This window comes from Phoxinus phoxinus (assembly GCF_949152265.1).
Source record: "Phoxinus phoxinus genome assembly, chromosome: 23".
NCBI classification, from domain to species: domain Eukaryota; kingdom Metazoa; phylum Chordata; class Actinopteri; order Cypriniformes; family Leuciscidae; genus Phoxinus; species Phoxinus phoxinus.
In genome coordinates, this window is record NC_136898.1 from 25,161,265 (window position 1) to 25,178,843 (window position 17,579).

At 42.7% G+C, this 17,579-nt stretch overlaps 1 protein-coding gene across 1 annotated transcript in view; it reads left to right on the forward strand.

Annotated features, from left to right (window-relative positions):
- The window catches only part of tln1 (talin 1), a 100,905-nt gene that overhangs the window by 64,587 nt on the left and 18,739 nt on the right, over positions 1 to 17,579 (forward strand). The window contains exons 31-44 of the mRNA XM_079600204.1: positions 2,678 to 2,771; positions 4,295 to 4,384; positions 4,476 to 4,598; positions 10,058 to 10,201; positions 10,728 to 10,889; positions 11,041 to 11,181; positions 11,950 to 12,131; positions 12,236 to 12,368; positions 13,886 to 13,987; positions 14,063 to 14,233; positions 15,111 to 15,359; positions 16,066 to 16,185; positions 16,557 to 16,703; positions 16,793 to 16,959. Coding sequence (XP_079456330.1) covers positions 2,678 to 2,771; positions 4,295 to 4,384; positions 4,476 to 4,598; positions 10,058 to 10,201; positions 10,728 to 10,889; positions 11,041 to 11,181; positions 11,950 to 12,131; positions 12,236 to 12,368; positions 13,886 to 13,987; positions 14,063 to 14,233; positions 15,111 to 15,359; positions 16,066 to 16,185; positions 16,557 to 16,703; positions 16,793 to 16,959 — 2,025 coding nt within the window. The remainder of the gene's footprint in view (positions 1 to 2,677; positions 2,772 to 4,294; positions 4,385 to 4,475; positions 4,599 to 10,057; positions 10,202 to 10,727; positions 10,890 to 11,040; positions 11,182 to 11,949; positions 12,132 to 12,235; positions 12,369 to 13,885; positions 13,988 to 14,062; positions 14,234 to 15,110; positions 15,360 to 16,065; positions 16,186 to 16,556; positions 16,704 to 16,792; positions 16,960 to 17,579) is intronic.

A 17,579-nucleotide genomic window follows, 5' to 3' on the forward strand; every position in this document is an offset into this window, starting at 1 on the left:
GTTTCCAGTATAGATGGTTACATACAACAATATGAAATCGTGATTGAAAGGTTTGGATGACTTTGGTAATACCCCATTTGGTCATACTTTAAATGAGGTGTCTTTAACTACAGTGCACTTGCATCAAAAAATAATTGTTTGGTCAAATGTATTTATTGTGTTGTTGTTTTTTTGCTGTTATTGAGGTGGGATACGGGGAGGTTAGGACAGGTTAGGTGGACATGCAGCCTAAGGGAAGGGTTAACGGTGTAATTACAGAAATTAATTACAGGAATTGTTTTACATTTAAGTACAATGTAAAATCCTGCATGTACACTAGAGTGCGGATCGGGCCGAATTTTTCTGTTCGAGCCCGGCCCGCGTCCGACAGAGCAGTAACCCGACCCGAGCCCGACAGGCATAAAGATATTTATGTCCGAGACCGACAGTTAAAATCCCATTTTTTTCTCATACTAATGACAATTGTACATTTGTTTGTGTGGAAAGCCCGCTTTTATTAAGCAACTGTAGGAAGGCAATCGGAAATTTCAACAGGATGAGCGCATCAGCGCGCACGGAGCAACAAGCGCTCTTAACACAGGCGCGCGCACATTATGCACGTGTTTCGTTGTCACGGCCACATAAACAAATGTCCGCACACAGGAAGACGGATGTTATGGTAATATTTTACATGTATTTTAATCACAAAAACGAACGTTTGTATCAAGTGAAAGCATTAGGCACATTTGGTACCTACATAATAAGCTGTTTTAAATTTAAAATGTTCAATGCCTTATCGCGCTGATGTGACCGAGCCCAACCCGAACCCAAACATAATTTCTAATTATCTGTCCGACGTCGGGCTCGGGTCGGGTATCCATCCTCTAATGTACACAACAAATGCATTGTATGAACTGATTAAAGGTGCAGTAAGGGTTTCTGAGAATCACAGTTGCTGTTTGAAATCAACCCAAACAAACACACCCTGCCTTCATTGCTCCGCCCACAAACACACCCTGCCTTCATTGCTCCGCCCACAAACACACCCTGCCTTCATTGATCCGCCCACAAACACACCCTGCCTTCATTGATCCGCCCACAAACACACCCTGCCTTCATTGATCCGCCCACAAACACACCCTGCCTTCATTGCTCCGCCCACAAACACACCCTGCCTTCATTGATCCACCCACAAACACACCCTGCCTTCATTGATCCGCCCACAAACACACCCTGCCTTCATTGCTCCGCCCACAAACACACCCTGTCTTCATTGCTCCGCCCACAAGCACACCCTCCCTTCATTGCTCCGCCCACAAACACACAATGCAAGAGTGGATGTCTCTTCATCATAGCTGAAGCTTCAGTGACACTCAAACTGTCCTGTTACTAGAGCTAACATTACAACAACAGCATATCTTGGTTCTGTGAAACAAAGCAAAACCAGTGTTACTCACGTATGGAGTAGAAACAACACCAGTGTCCGTTATCAGGTCTTCCCGCTGAGCTCTCTGCAGCGCTGGACAGCTTTCCTAGTATTAACGCAGATCCTAAAACTTGCCTGATCGTAACCGTTTATTTCCAGTGATATTCCTCTGAGCTTTTCTCTTTTGTAATGTCTCTCAGTCCGATGTAATGTAATGTCCTGCTCAGTCCGATCCACGTTCAACAGCGTTTCTCAGATATCGCTTACTGCACCTTTAATTTAAAGTGATAGTACATAGTAGTTAAAGACACTTCATATAAAGTGGGACCTTCCATTTAAAACATAAAAGTAGTGCATGCTAGGGCTGTCACGGTATCAGACTCTCACCACACCGTTATCGTGGCCAGAAGAACTCATAATGATGTTTTATCTCTATAGTAAATTAATAATGCTATCAGTAAAATACTTTTTAACTTTGGCCAAAAAAGAGAAAATACAAAATAAACAAAGATTGACTCTGAGGGAACGGAAGAGTTTGTTATCGTAATCGTTTTTCAGACGCAGGCTGCCATCTTCTTCTGTACGCTTTATTACGGGTGGCAACCAGCGCTACGGTGCAATAGCGCCACCTACTGTCAGTCAACCAGCTTATTTATTTACATTATTGAACATGTACTATTAACATGATATCACTATTTCAGTTTTAAATATCACAGTTATCACGGTAAAAACATTTTTAAACCGTATATGTAGTTATCCAGCCGCTGTTTGAAGCCGTCTCTGTGTCAGGAGTGCATCTAATCTGCAGATCACTGTGTGTCCAAGCATTTCTGTAGAGATGGAGTCAGATGCTGTGCTCTGTGATGGCATGCTATCCTAACAGAGCCTGTGATAGTAAGGAAGAAATTGTGCTCTCTCACACACACACACACACACACACACGCACACAGCTCTTCTATTGACACACATTACATAAGTGGCATGCTCGCTTTTATACACATTTAGGTTGGAATGAGCACAGTTATGTAATGGGCATCTACAAAAGCAAAACTCTGATGTGTGTGTGTGTGAGAAGCAGTTAATGGCTTTTCACTGCTCACATTCCTAAAACTCCCTCACAGAGCATCCGAGAGAGAGAGAAAGCGCGCGAGAGAGTGTCAGTGTGTGGTAGCGCACGTGGGTGGATTGTTCCTCATAGATCTCTCACACTATTCCTTCTCTTCCCAGCAAACTCTAATGTCTCTCTCTCTCTCTCTCCCTCTCTCTCGATAGTGCGGTGACAGACAGCATTAATCAGCTGATCAGCATGTGTACCCAGCAGGCTCCGGGACAGAAGGAGTGTGACAACGCTCTCCGTGAGCTTGAGGTGCTTCTTCTCTCTCTTTTACCTCTCCTTTCTCATCGTCTTCTCTGTTCATCAGTGTGTGTGTGTGTGTGTGTGAGTGACTCACTCTCATATGCAGCGTTTGCATTCGCTCATATTCAGCACTGATCTCAATCTCAACAGTGTTTATGAGGAGACAATGACACTCCTTTTGTGCCATAACTTGTCCAAATGATTTAATTACAGTATTAATTAGAATAAAAATATTCAGTTTGTATATACCATGCTCTTTCATATATTTATACGCATGACTTGAAATCCTGTTGGATATTGAGCAGCGGTAATTTACAGTTGTGCTGTTGTTACGTTATCCTACAAATGTAATATTTGGAGGATATTGGAAATCAAAGCAAAGCAACAGTGCATGTTTTAGAGGCAGCATAGTTTTGATATTTCTTTTCCACAATAATACAACTAAAACATACAGAATCCATTCAGATTTGTTATTTAGACCAGTTAAACTACCGATTATTAGTTTGGGGTCTGTAAGATTTTTAAAGGCCTTTGAAAGAAGTCTCTTCTGCTCACCGAGGCTGCATTTATTTGATCAGAAATACAGTAAAAACAGTGATTTTAAATTGCAAAAATATTTCACTGTTTTCTATGTGAATATATAGTAAAGTGTAATTTGTTCCAGTGATCAAAGCTGAATGTTCAGCATCATTACTCCAGTCTTCAGTGTCACATGATCCTCCAGAAATCATTTTTATATGATGAAACATTTCTGATTATTGTCAATGTAAAAAAACAGTTGTGCTGCTTCATATTTTTGTAGAAACTGAGATTAATATTTTTCATGATACTTTGATGAACAGAAAGTTCATAAGAACAGCATTTATTTGAAATCTTTTGTAACATTATAAACCTCTTAAGTCACTTTTGATCAATTTAATATTTTATGCATCCTTGCTGAATAAAAATAATTACTTTTTTTTTTCTACTGCCTAAAAAAAAACTTACTGACCCCAATCTTTTGAACAGTATAAATCTTTTTTTTATTTTATTATTAACTTTATACGAAATGTTTATATCTTAGAAAAGGGCTAAAACAGCACTGGATTTTTAATAACAAACAAATGAATTGTTTATTTCTGATTTTATTCAGACCATAGGAAAAACAAGAAGAAGAAGAAGAAAAGATTGACAACATGTCTCTATTTCCTTCCATGCAGAAAAATTAAGCCAAAATAAACCCACAAATAACTATTATAATCTTGCGGCGATTCCATAGTTCGTAGGCCGAGTCTGCAGTAGTGGAGCTGCGGTGTCAAGGTCCCGCCCACACTCACACTCCTGCACACTCATTCGCTAACACAGCTGTCAATCATCACGTCACACCCCGTTTTATAGCATTAAATAACTAACTAATACCAAACTTACTGGTAATATAAACACTTGAACAGATAAGAACTAAAAATCCTAAAACCTGAACATACCAAAAACTGCCTTGCATCCCTGACATCTGTGTGGTGTATTGTGTGTGTGTGTGTGTGTGTGTGCCGCAGACGGTTGGAGGAATGCTGGAGAACCCTACAGAAGCCGTCAATGATCTGGGCTACTTCGACTGTATTGACAGTGTGATGGAGAACTCGAAGGTGCCACAGAGATCACAGTGTTTCTATATTTCACCTGTATCACCCCGTCCCCGTGCTGAGCTAAAGCTGTGTGTAATGCTGATGTGTGCAGGTGTTGGGAGAGGCCATGGCGGGCATTTCCCATAATGCCAAGAACAGTAACTTGCCAGAGTTTGGAGACTCGGTCAGTTCAGCGTCTAAAGCACTGTGTGGTCTCACTGAGGCAGCCGCTCAGGTAAAAAGTGTGTGTGTGTGTGTGTGTGTGTGTGTGTGTGTGTGTGTGTGTGTGTGTGTGTGTGTGTGTGTGTGTGTGTGTGTGTGTGTGTGTGTGTGTGTGTGTGTGTGTGTGTGTGTGTGTGTGTGTGTGTGTGTGTGTGTGTGTGTGTGTGTGTGTGTGTGTGTGTGTGTGTGTGTGTGTGTGTGTGTGTGTGTGTGTGTGTGTGCGCGCATTTAGTGTAAGGGGAGATAATATACTGTACAGTATAAAAAACATTGTCTATGGAAATTCCCCATAAAACATGGAAACCCAGTGTGTGTGTGTGTGAAATTATGCTGCTTTGACCTAAAGAGGCGGTGCGTGATGAAATGTACCAGTGCTATGATGCGTCAAACATCTGGAGTTACCGGAGCGTATTAAATGAACAAGCACATTTACCTTCCTTGAGTGTCTTTTGTGCTTTCACACACACCTTCATGCTTTTGTTATTTACAGGCATAAGAACACACTCTTACACACTTGTGCAAAAATAATTCATAATGGGTTTGATGAGCAGTGAGTCATATTTAACTGTTTCCTGTGTGTAGTTCACGAGAACTCACAGCTGCCATGTGACTCAAAGGTGCTTCGTTTCGTGAGTGTGAGTGTGTGTGTGTGTCAGGTTTGTCCTTCTAAGGCTTTTTTGATAAAAACTGTTGATTATTCCCGTTATGCTGTCATCACAATTTGAATACTTTTTGTTTACCATATCCTTAATGCAGGATCAACAAAACAAGCTGAGAACTATTACTATAAATAATGATATTTTCTAGCATTATCAAATAAAATATAATATAAATAAATAAAAAATGCTAAATGTTAGCTTAATTTTATATTCTATGATTGCCTTTATGTAAAAAAAACTGTGTGTGTGCGAGGGTTGTTGTTGCTAAGTCAAGTGGCGAGTGTGTGTGTGCGTGTGTGTGTGTGTGTAACAGCAGTGACGGTGTTGTCTCTCACAGGGGGCGTATCTGGTGGTTGTGTCTGACCCGAACAGTCGTGTGTGTGTGTGCGTGTGTGTGTGTGTAACAGCAGTGACGGTGTTGTCTCTCACAGGGGACGTATCTGGTGTGTGTGTGTGTGTGTGTGTGTGTGTGTGTAACAGCAGTGACGGTGTTGTCTCTCACACGGGACGTATCTGTTGTGTGTGTGTGTGTGTGTGTGTGTGTGTGTGTGTGTGTGTGTGTGTGTGTGTAACAGCAGTGACGGTGTTGTCTCTCACAGGGGACGTATCTGGTGTGTGTGTGTGTGTGTGTCTGTGTGTGTGTGTGTGTGTGTAACAGCAGTGACGGTGTTGTCTCTCACACGGGACGTATCTGTTGTGTGTGTGTGTGTGTGTAACAGCAGTGACGGTGTTGTCTCTCACAGGGGGCGTATCTGGTGGGTGTGTCTGACCCGAACAGTCACGCGGGGCAGAAGTGTGTGTGTGTGTGTGTGTGTGTGTGTGTGTGTGTGTGTGTGTGTGTGTGTGTGTGTGTGTGTGTGTGTAACAGCAGTGACGGTGTTGTCTCTCACAGGGGGCGTATCTGGTGGGTGTGTCTGACCCGAACAGTCACGCGGGGCAGAAGTGTGTGTGTGTGTGTGTGTGTGTGTAACAGCAGTGACGGTGTTGTCTCTCACAGGGGATGTGTGTGTGTGTGTGTGTGTGTAACAGCAGTGACGGTGTTGTGTCTCTCACAGGGGGCGTATCTGGTGGGTGTGTCTGACCCGAACAGTCACGCGGGGCAGAAGTGTGTGTGTGTGTGTGTGTGTGTGTGTGTGTGTGTGTGTGTGTGTGTGTGTGTGTGTGTGTGTGTGTGTGTGTGTGTGTGTGTGTGTGTGTGTGTGTGTGTGTGTGTGTGTGTGTGTGTGTGTGTGTGTGTGTGTGTGTGTGTGTGTGTGTGTGTGTGTGTGTGTGTGTGTGTGTGTGTGTGTGTGTGTGTGTGTGTGTGTGTGCGCGCATTTAGTGTAAGGGGAGATAATATACTGTACAGTATAAAAAACATTGTCTATGGAAATTCCCCATAAAACATGGAAACCCAGTGTGTGTGTGTGTGAAATTATGCTGCTTTGACCTAAAGAGGCGGTGCGTGATGAAATGTACCAGTGCTATGATGCGTCAAACATCTGGAGTTACCGGAGCGTATTAAATGAACAAGCACATTTACCTTCCTTGAGTGTCTTTTGTGCTTTCACACACACCTTCATGCTTTTGTTATTTACAGGCATAAGAACACACTCTTACACACTTGTGCAAAAATAATTCATAATGGGTTTGATGAGCAGTGAGTCATATTTAACTGTTTCCTGTGTGTAGTTCACGAGAACTCACAGCTGCCATGTGACTCAAAGGTGCTTCGTTTCGTGAGTGTGAGTGTGTGTGTGTGTCAGGTTTGTCCTTCTAAGGCTTTTTTGATAAAAACTGTTGATTATTCCCGTTATGCTGTCATCACAATTTGAATACTTTTTGTTTACCATATCCTTAATGCAGGATCAACAAAACAAGCTGAGAACTATTACTATAAATAATGATATTTTCTAGCATTATCAAATAAAATATAATATAAATAAATAAAAAATGCTAAATGTTAGCTTAATTTTATATTCTATGATTGCCTTTATGTAAAAAAAACTGTGTGTGTGCGAGGGTTGTTGTTGCTAAGTCAAGTGGCGAGTGTGTGTGTGCGTGTGTGTGTGTGTGTAACAGCAGTGACGGTGTTGTCTCTCACAGGGGGCGTATCTGGTGGTTGTGTCTGACCCGAACAGTCGTGTGTGTGTGTGCGTGTGTGTGTGTGTAACAGCAGTGACGGTGTTGTCTCTCACAGGGGACGTATCTGGTGTGTGTGTGTGTGTGTGTGTGTGTGTGTGTAACAGCAGTGACGGTGTTGTCTCTCACACGGGACGTATCTGTTGTGTGTGTGTGTGTGTGTGTGTGTGTGTGTGTGTGTGTGTGTGTGTGTGTGTAACAGCAGTGACGGTGTTGTCTCTCACAGGGGACGTATCTGGTGTGTGTGTGTGTGTGTGTCTGTGTGTGTGTGTGTGTGTGTAACAGCAGTGACGGTGTTGTCTCTCACACGGGACGTATCTGTTGTGTGTGTGTGTGTGTGTAACAGCAGTGACGGTGTTGTCTCTCACAGGGGGCGTATCTGGTGGGTGTGTCTGACCCGAACAGTCACGCGGGGCAGAAGTGTGTGTGTGTGTGTGTGTGTGTGTGTGTGTGTGTGTGTGTGTGTGTGTGTGTGTGTGTGTGTGTGTGTGTAACAGCAGTGACGGTGTTGTCTCTCACAGGGGGCGTATCTGGTGGGTGTGTCTGACCCGAACAGTCACGCGGGGCAGAAGTGTGTGTGTGTGTGTGTGTGTGTGTAACAGCAGTGACGGTGTTGTCTCTCACAGGGGATGTGTGTGTGTGTGTGTGTGTGTAACAGCAGTGACGGTGTTGTGTCTCTCACAGGGGGCGTATCTGGTGGGTGTGTCTGACCCGAACAGTCACGCGGGGCAGAAGTGTGTGTGTGTGTGTGTGTGTGTGTGTGTGTGTGTGTGTGTGTGTGTGTGTGTGTGTGTGTGTGTGTGTGTGTGTGTGTGTGTGTGTGTGTGTGTGTGTGTGTGTGTGTGTGTGTGTGTGTGTGTGTGTGTGTGTGTGTGTGTGTGTGTGTGTGTGTGTGTGTGTGTGTGTGTGCGCGCATTTAGTGTAAGGGGAGATAATATACTGTACAGTATAAAAAACATTGTCTATGGAAATTCCCCATAAAACATGGAAACCCAGTGTGTGTGTGTGTGAAATTATGCTGCTTTGACCTAAAGAGGCGGTGCGTGATGAAATGTACCAGTGCTATGATGCGTCAAACATCTGGAGTTACCGGAGCGTATTAAATGAACAAGCACATTTACCTTCCTTGAGTGTCTTTTGTGCTTTCACACACACCTTCATGCTTTTGTTATTTACAGGCATAAGAACACACTCTTACACACTTGTGCAAAAATAATTCATAATGGGTTTGATGAGCAGTGAGTCATATTTAACTGTTTCCTGTGTGTAGTTCACGAGAACTCACAGCTGCCATGTGACTCAAAGGTGCTTCGTTTCGTGAGTGTGAGTGTGTGTGTGTGTCAGGTTTGTCCTTCTAAGGCTTTTTTGATAAAAACTGTTGATTATTCCCGTTATGCTGTCATCACAATTTGAATACTTTTTGTTTACCATATCCTTAATGCAGGATCAACAAAACAAGCTGAGAACTATTACTATAAATAATGATATTTTCTAGCATTATCAAATAAAATATAATATAAATAAATAAAAAATGCTAAATGTTAGCTTAATTTTATATTCTATGATTGCCTTTATGTAAAAAAAACTGTGTGTGTGCGAGGGTTGTTGTTGCTAAGTCAAGTGGCGAGTGTGTGTGTGCGTGTGTGTGTGTGTGTAACAGCAGTGACGGTGTTGTCTCTCACAGGGGGCGTATCTGGTGGTTGTGTCTGACCCGAACAGTCGTGTGTGTGTGTGCGTGTGTGTGTGTGTAACAGCAGTGACGGTGTTGTCTCTCACAGGGGACGTATCTGGTGTGTGTGTGTGTGTGTGTGTGTGTGTGTGTAACAGCAGTGACGGTGTTGTCTCTCACACGGGACGTATCTGTTGTGTGTGTGTGTGTGTGTGTGTGTGTGTGTGTGTGTGTGTGTGTGTGTGTGTGTAACAGCAGTGACGGTGTTGTCTCTCACAGGGGACGTATCTGGTGTGTGTGTGTGTGTGTGTCTGTGTGTGTGTGTGTGTGTGTAACAGCAGTGACGGTGTTGTCTCTCACACGGGACGTATCTGTTGTGTGTGTGTGTGTGTGTAACAGCAGTGACGGTGTTGTCTCTCACAGGGGGCGTATCTGGTGGGTGTGTCTGACCCGAACAGTCACGCGGGGCAGAAGTGTGTGTGTGTGTGTGTGTGTGTGTGTGTGTGTGTGTGTGTGTGTGTGTGTGTGTGTGTGTGTGTGTGTGTGTGTAACAGCAGTGACGGTGTTGTCTCTCACAGGGGGCGTATCTGGTGGGTGTGTCTGACCCGAACAGTCACGCGGGGCAGAAGTGTGTGTGTGTGTGTGTGTGTGTGTGTAACAGCAGTGACGGTGTTGTCTCTCACAGGGGATGTGTGTGTGTGTGTGTGTGTGTAACAGCAGTGACGGTGTTGTGTCTCTCACAGGGGGCGTATCTGGTGGGTGTGTCTGACCCGAACAGTCACGCGGGGCAGAAGTGTGTGTGTGTGTGTGTGTGTGTGTGTGTGTGTGTAACAGCAGTGACGGTGTTGTCTCTCACAGGGGATGTGTGTGTGTGTGTGTGTGTGTAACAGCAGTGACGGTGTTGTGTCTCTCACAGGGGGCGTATCTGGTGGGTGTGTCTGACCCGAACAGTCACGCGGGGCAGAAGTGTGTGTGTGTGTGTGTGTGTGTGTAACAGCAGTGACGGTGTTGTGTCTCTCACAGGGGGCGTATCTGGTGGGTGTGTCTGACCCGAACAGTCACGCGGGGCAGAAGGGTCTGGTGGACCCCTCACAGTTCGCCAGAGCCAAACACTCGATCCAGATGGCGTGTCAGAACCTCGTGGACCCGGCCTGCACACAGTCCCAGGTACCGCTCCAGTCCTCCCCTGCATAACAAGAATGCTGCATTATTATTATTATTATTAGTGGTTTTATATAGCCAATACAACTAGTAAACTCGCTAAAAAATGTATACAATAATTCATACAAAATATTTGAGATTAAATTTTTTTTATTTTGGATCACAAATGGGAGAAGTAAGGGTGTGGTCACATTTACCCGTTGTTCGCGTGGATTCGCTGCATTGACCAACAAAGCGCTGCTTGATTTAAAAAAAGTGATTTTTGTCTTGAGTTTTGCTAAGATTTCACTGCACTGCTTCACTGCACTTCAATGCTTCTCATGCTAATGCCCCTGCCAGTAGACTCACAATGATGGAAATCATCTTGCAATAACTATTGTATTTTACATCTGAATATTTTCTTCGAACTCACTGCTCAAAACAGGAAGTGAATTATTACAGGAACCAAATATATACTGTGTATGTATATATGTAATATATATACTCTGGATGATCTATGTATAGTGATGTCCGTGCACCTTAATTTCCCAAGGTCCTCTCTGCCGCCACTATTGTTGCCAAACACACCTCGGCCTTGTGCAACGCCTGCCGACTCGCCTCCTCTAAAACATCCAACCCGGTTGCTAAGAGACAGTTCGTGCAGAGCGCCAAAGAGGTGGCCAACAGCACAGCCAACCTCGTCAAGTCCATCAAAGTGAGTCTTGAGACTGTTTCTGATCAGCTGTTCAGGTGTTGGTTCTGTTCTGGTGAACGTGACACTGTGTGTGTGTGTGTGTGTGTGTGTGTGTGTGTGTGTGTGTGTGTGTGTGTGTGTGTGTGTGTGTGTGTGTGTGCTGTAACGTCAGGCTCTGGATGGGGCCTTTAACCAGGAGAACAGACAGAAGTGTAAGCTAGCCACTGGGCCGCTCATCGAGGCGGTGGATAACCTCACTGCCTTCGCTTCAAACCCAGAGTTCGCTAGCGTTCCTGCACAGATCAGCCCGGAGGTACGGCTTTACATCTCAGTGATGGCATACACTACACTATACACTGAAGCTTTATGAATATGAAGCAGTATAACTGTGTTCAACAATCAGAAATGTTTCTTGAGCATCAAATCATCCTATTAGAATGATTTCTGAAGGATCATGTGACACTGAAGACTGGAGTAATGATGCTGAAAATACAGCTTTAATCACTGGAATAAATTATACTTTACTATATATTCACATAGAAAACTGTTTTTTGAATTGTAATAATATTTTACAATATTGCTGTTGAGCAGAAGAGACTTCTTGTGCTCTACTGTTTATCACAAAATAGTGATTTATGCTGACAATTCAACATATTTTACATATCCAAGTAGTTGTTTTCTGTATGATATTCTTTTGACTTCAATATTTGACAAATTAAAGAGGCTTCATCTTATTTTATTTATTTTTTAACACAAGCCAAAAGAAAGAAATCATAACAAATAAACAAATTCAAATGTAAAACTAAAGGAAGTCTATGACACTGGGTTATTTTTTAACCATAACAAAACATATACTGGTTGACACATTTCTATTGATCCACTTCTGCTGTAACTTACATTGTCATTTGATCAAAGAAGTGAGAAATATGAATTGTGCTCTCAAACTTTGGTAGACATGCGTTTGCTATAAATAGTAATACCAATGAATCCATAAATGCCATTACACTTGATGCCGTTCCATATTTTTTTCGGGGACTATATACAATTGAAATGTAAAATGATTTGTTGTGTGTGAGTGCAGGGTCTGTCAGCGATGGAGCCCATCATAGCGGCGGCGAAGAGCATGCTGGAGAGCTCCACAGGCCTGATCCAGACCGCACGCTCGCTGGCCGTCAACCCCAAAGACCCGCCCAAGTGGTCCGTGCTCGCCGGACACTCCAGAACCGTGTCTGACTCCATCAAGAAACTCATCACCAACATGAGGTATTCACACAATACACGTCCTTCGTTCAGGGATCAGCTGAAAACAAGACTTCTGTGTCTGTGGAGCCGTTCATACTCACACACTCTCGTGTAAATGTCTTCAGGGAGAATGCTCCGGGTCAGAGGGAGTGTGATGAGGCCATCGAGGTCCTCAATAACTGCATGCGTGAGGTGGACAAGGCCTCGCTGGCAGCCATCAGCCAGCAGCTCACGCCCAGAGACGACATTTCCCATGAGGTCAGGCTTTACAAACACTGTGCTTCCCTTTCATCACCTAATCTGTGCCGCCACAGTCTCATAATGAACAGAACATATGTTTACACTACTCATAAAAACATTAAAAGGTCTTTAACGTAGTTTTTCACCATTGTATCTGCGGAATGGACCAAATCTGAAAGCGTAATGTGTCTTTGAGCTCTTATCAAATTGCAAAAGACTATTTAATTAAATAAGGGCAGAGTCTGTGTGTGCAGCACGTTTCTAAGTGACGTGTGCGCTTTACTCACGTGATCAGCTGGTGATCCGGTGTTTTCCACGATGTAGTACGGCTCGGTTCACTGTGAATGAATGCAGTGAACTCCATCTCTGCGCATTTGAGAACGTTGCGGGCACCAGTTATGCTTCCTTTTCACTTTTGTTTAATTTACAACATCTTTGTCGGCAGATGATTACACTGGATTCGTAATGAGATGCATTTGGATAATAATATCTATTAAAATAATAGATAACACTTTAATTTGATGGGCCATATTTCCAGAAAGTAACTTTTCAACTGCATGTGAACTAACTCTTATTAGAGTATCAGTAGACTGTCTGCTTAATATCTGCGAACACTTTATGTTGATGCTCCTCAACAGACACTCTACTGACTATACGTTACTTTTCAACTACATGTAAGGGTTAATGCCCGACAAGGTGTCCATTGTCAGGTATTAATGGACGACGGCGAGGCGTGAACCGTCCGACGCGCAGCGGTTGCCCGCTTATACCATGGTCACTTGCCAAATAACACATTTTTAAAACATTAGTTTATATTTTAATTAGTTTTACAATCGAAATATAACGGTTTTCGAACTCCTTTACTAGGTGTCCTACATCACTTTTTAATGGACACCCTGCAGCCAATCAGAATCGAGTATTCACCCAGACCATGGTATAAGTCATTTTATTCTAACCCTAGCAGTCTACTAATACTCTTTAAAGTGGACCATCAAAATAGTGTAACCAAATAATATACATTTTTAATTTAAACTTATTTTACAGTGCTGTTAGATTACAATAGTAATATATTACTGTTTTATGGATGATAAAAATAATAAAGTATTATTATTACATTTTAATTGTTTGTCTTCCTAAAACTGCGGTGTGAATGTAATGTAAACGAGACACTATATCACAAGTAAAAAAGAGGGTTGAGTCCAAGTCAATTTTTACTCTTTTATTCTTAAGACTTTTTACTCTGTTTAAGTTGGACATTGAACATGGGTTGGACCCCCTAATTTTCTCTCTCCAAGTGCACCAGATTGATATATTTAACTGTTATATATTTGATATATTTAACTAATGTACAATATTTTCTTATGACTTTTGCTAGTCCACCCATCATAGTCTCACAAAATCCTGTGGGAAACACTGCAACAGCCATAATAAACCTGAGGAATATCTTTAAAGCTGAGGGCGCAGATTTCATGTGGGCCTGCTAATGATGTTATTAATGTGCTAAAGCGTTATTGTAATATTGTGTTGTGTTGCAGGCTCTTCACGAGCAGATGGCGGCGTCTGTGCATGAGATCAGTAACCTGATCGAACCGGTGGCCATCGCAGCCCGCGCCGACGCCTCTCAGCTGGGACACAAGGTCGAACTGCCAAATCATTTCTGAATGTGTCTGTAGATGATTACGGGAAGCTCACTGTGTGCTGTCGTCTCACAGGTGTCTCAGATGGTCAGCTACTTTGAGCCGCTCATCATGGCTGCCATCGGGACGGCGTCTAAGATCCATAACAGCCAGCAGCAGATGAGCGTGCTGGATCAGACCAAGACCCTGGCCGAGTCTGCGCTACAGATGCTGTACACGGCCAAAGAGGCGGGAGGAAACCACAAGGTAAGAGTGCACAGCAGATACTGATACTCGACTAAAGATTTTTCTAGTCGACTAGTAGTCGTTCATTTAAGCCGTTAGTCAACTAATCGTGCGTTTATATTAATAAGCCATAAATCATAATAATGAGCCTTTAATTGCTTATATTAAATACATTGCCTAATCAGCGCTCAAATTCAAAAATAAAGCGAGCCACTGCGCACCGGCAAAAATCATTCTGAATGTGTCGTGAAAAAAACTGATTCAGACTGTCTAAACATTTTAATAATTTATTGATGTTTTCTGTGTTTTCGGCTGCAGAGATTAAGTCACGATGCTGACTCGTAATCTCTGCCTATATGCACGTTTCATACGGATTACATAATCTGAAAATCATTATTTTCCATTTGAATTGGTTTGTTTAAAAGCAGATATGTCAAGCTTTCTATAGATATATTTCTCATGTCTGTGAGGCGAGTATACTCTGACTTTCGGTTCATTTTTGTGCCATGCTTGAGTTCACCGAGACGCCAGAAAGTGCATTCTGATTGTTTTCATTTCAAAAGCACAACGTTTTGTTGTTTTGTGAGTTTACAGAAATAAAAGTAGACCCTTTACAGTTTACATTACTCTTATCTGTATGACCAATAAATTAAATGCAAGTGATCGCACTGGCGCCTTTATGTCATACAGTAAGTGCGCGCTCTCCACACAAACACAGCGCACATTTATAATAATAGCGCACATGTTTCAAGTGATAAGCCATATTTGAGGTTGATGAATGATAAAATTACTAATCGACTAATAAAATCTTGGTCGACTAAGCCTTCTCCAGTCACCTAACGGTTAGTGCACTATTAGTGGGCAGCTCTTGTACCGTGTGTGTGTTGTGTGTCCTCAGGCGGCTCACACACAGGAGGCTCTGGAGGAGTCGGTTCAGATGATGAAGGAGGCGGTGGACGATCTGGCTGCGACTCTGGCGGAGGCGGCCAGCGCTGCGGGAGCTGTGGGAGGAATGGTCAACTCCATCACTCAGGCCATCAGTAAGATGGAGGACGAGCCCGGGTTCGAACCTGAAGGGACGTTTGTGGATTATCAGACCACGATGGTGAAGACGGCCAAAGCTATCGCTGTCACCGTTCAGGAGATGGTAAAGTCTGAGCGACGCCATATACACACATATGCACACGCATGCATTGAAAACAGATTTAAGGATTAGTACAGAATTCAGAATTATAAGATACGCTTGATATGTGACCGGACATCACCTTGAACATAAGTAAAGTATCATAGTTAGGAACATCTGATAGTAATCTAGTAGTAATCTAAGTAAATTCAAATTTTAGAACAACATATTATTAAGTAAAAAACATCATACAAAGTAGTTTATGAATGTTCAAATACGAAAATACTGACGAAAAGCCGGTAATGTCTGTTTGCTGTACAAATACTACTACGGTGAAGGGTTTTTCTCATGAATATTAATTATGTTTGTCCTGTCTGCCTCAACTATTGGCTGAAAATCTGAGGTGGGTGCGAATCAGCTTGGCACAGTTAATAGTCATGCCTCTATTTTGCATTATTTTACACAGCGGTAAACTTGTGCATGCTTTTTCTGTTGACGTCAACGGAAGAGAAGAACTCATCTGAGAAAACATCTGCACCAAAGAGCACTTTTGTTTTCTTATTCTGATGATATTATATAAATAAATTAGATTAATTAGGTTGCTTGCTTTAAACCCTGTTTTAAAAGTTTTTGATAGTATGTTTTAAAATGATTCCCGGTAGGGAGAATTATGCCGTATGTATAGACTAGAAAAGACTGACAGTGTGTTTTTAAACTGCTGTGTTCCCAGGTTACCAAATCCAACGTCAACCCTGATGAGCTGGGCGGTCTGGCCAATCAGCTGACCACAGAGTTCGGTGACCTGGCGTCAGAGGCCAAGTGTGCCGCCATGACTGCTGAAAACCACGAGGTATCTTCTGTTCTTCTGGCTGGATTTCGTGGTTTGCCCACTCAATTTGATTTAATGTGAACTTAAAGATTCAGTTCATCTTTTATTTCCCAAATTGCCTTCAGGAAATGAATAAAGATGAACCGAACTGAACCTTCAAGTTCACATTAAATCAAATTGACCCACATTTACTTACTGCACATTATTGTTTTATTAAGAGCAACTCATCAGTGCACGTTATTCCAAAGGAAATAAGTGTTTGTATTTATAGTAAATGAACACTAGCGTTCAAAAGGGGTCATTAAGATTTTTTGAATGCTTTAAAAACAGTAATATTGTTACATGTATCACAAAGCTGAATGTGCTTCAAGGTTAAGTGGTTTGTTCTTCAGATCGGTTCTCACATCAAGAAGCAGGTGACGGAGTTGGGCTACACCTGCACTGGTCTGGTCAGTAAAGCAGGAGCGCTTCAGTGCAGTCCCAACGACTCCTACACCAAGAAGGAGCTCATCGACAGCGCTCGCAAAGTCTCCGAGAAGGTTTACAGCGCATCTTCTTCTCTTCTCTGACATGGATGTTGCTCAGTCTTCCTCAGACTCCTGACACCTTCACTCTCTCTCTCTCTCAGGTGTCTCATGTGCTGGCGGCTCTTCAGGCGGGCAATCGTGGCACTCAGGCCTGCATCACCGCCGCCAGCGCCGTGTCTGGCATCATCGCGGATCTGGACACCACCATCATGTTTGCCACCGCAGGCTCGCTCAACCGAGAGAACGCAGAGACCTTTGCAGATCACAGGTACTCCACTGCACACAACATGCCCGTCTGCACACGTGACCCTGGACCACAAAACCAGTCACATGGGTACATTTTCTGAAATTAAAATTTATACATCATCTGAAAGCGGAATAAATAATATTTCCATTGATGTGTGGTTTGTTAGGATAGGACAATATCTGGTCGAGATACAACTATTGAAAATCTGGAATCTGAGGGAGCAAAAAAATCTAAACATTGAGAAAATCTGCTTTAAAGTTGTGCATTTATGTTCACGATTGTGCTGCATTCACTCACAAAAATACATGTTTTATATATTTACGGTAGGACATTTACTAAATATCTTCATGGAACATGATCTTAATATCCTCATGATTTTTGGCATAAAAGAAAAATGTATAATTTTGACCCATTTAATGTATAGTTGCTATTGCCACAGATATACCCGTGCGGCTCCAGACTGGGTTTGTGGTCCAGGGTCACATTTGCTTGACCATTTCAATTGAAAAGGTCATGAAATATCACCGGTCGTTCACATCTCAGATTTGAAAAAGGCCCAGGATATATGTGTGTATTGATGGGAAGCAGTTTGCAGATCCAGATCCAGAATCGTTCACTTAACTGTATGTGACATTTAAAGT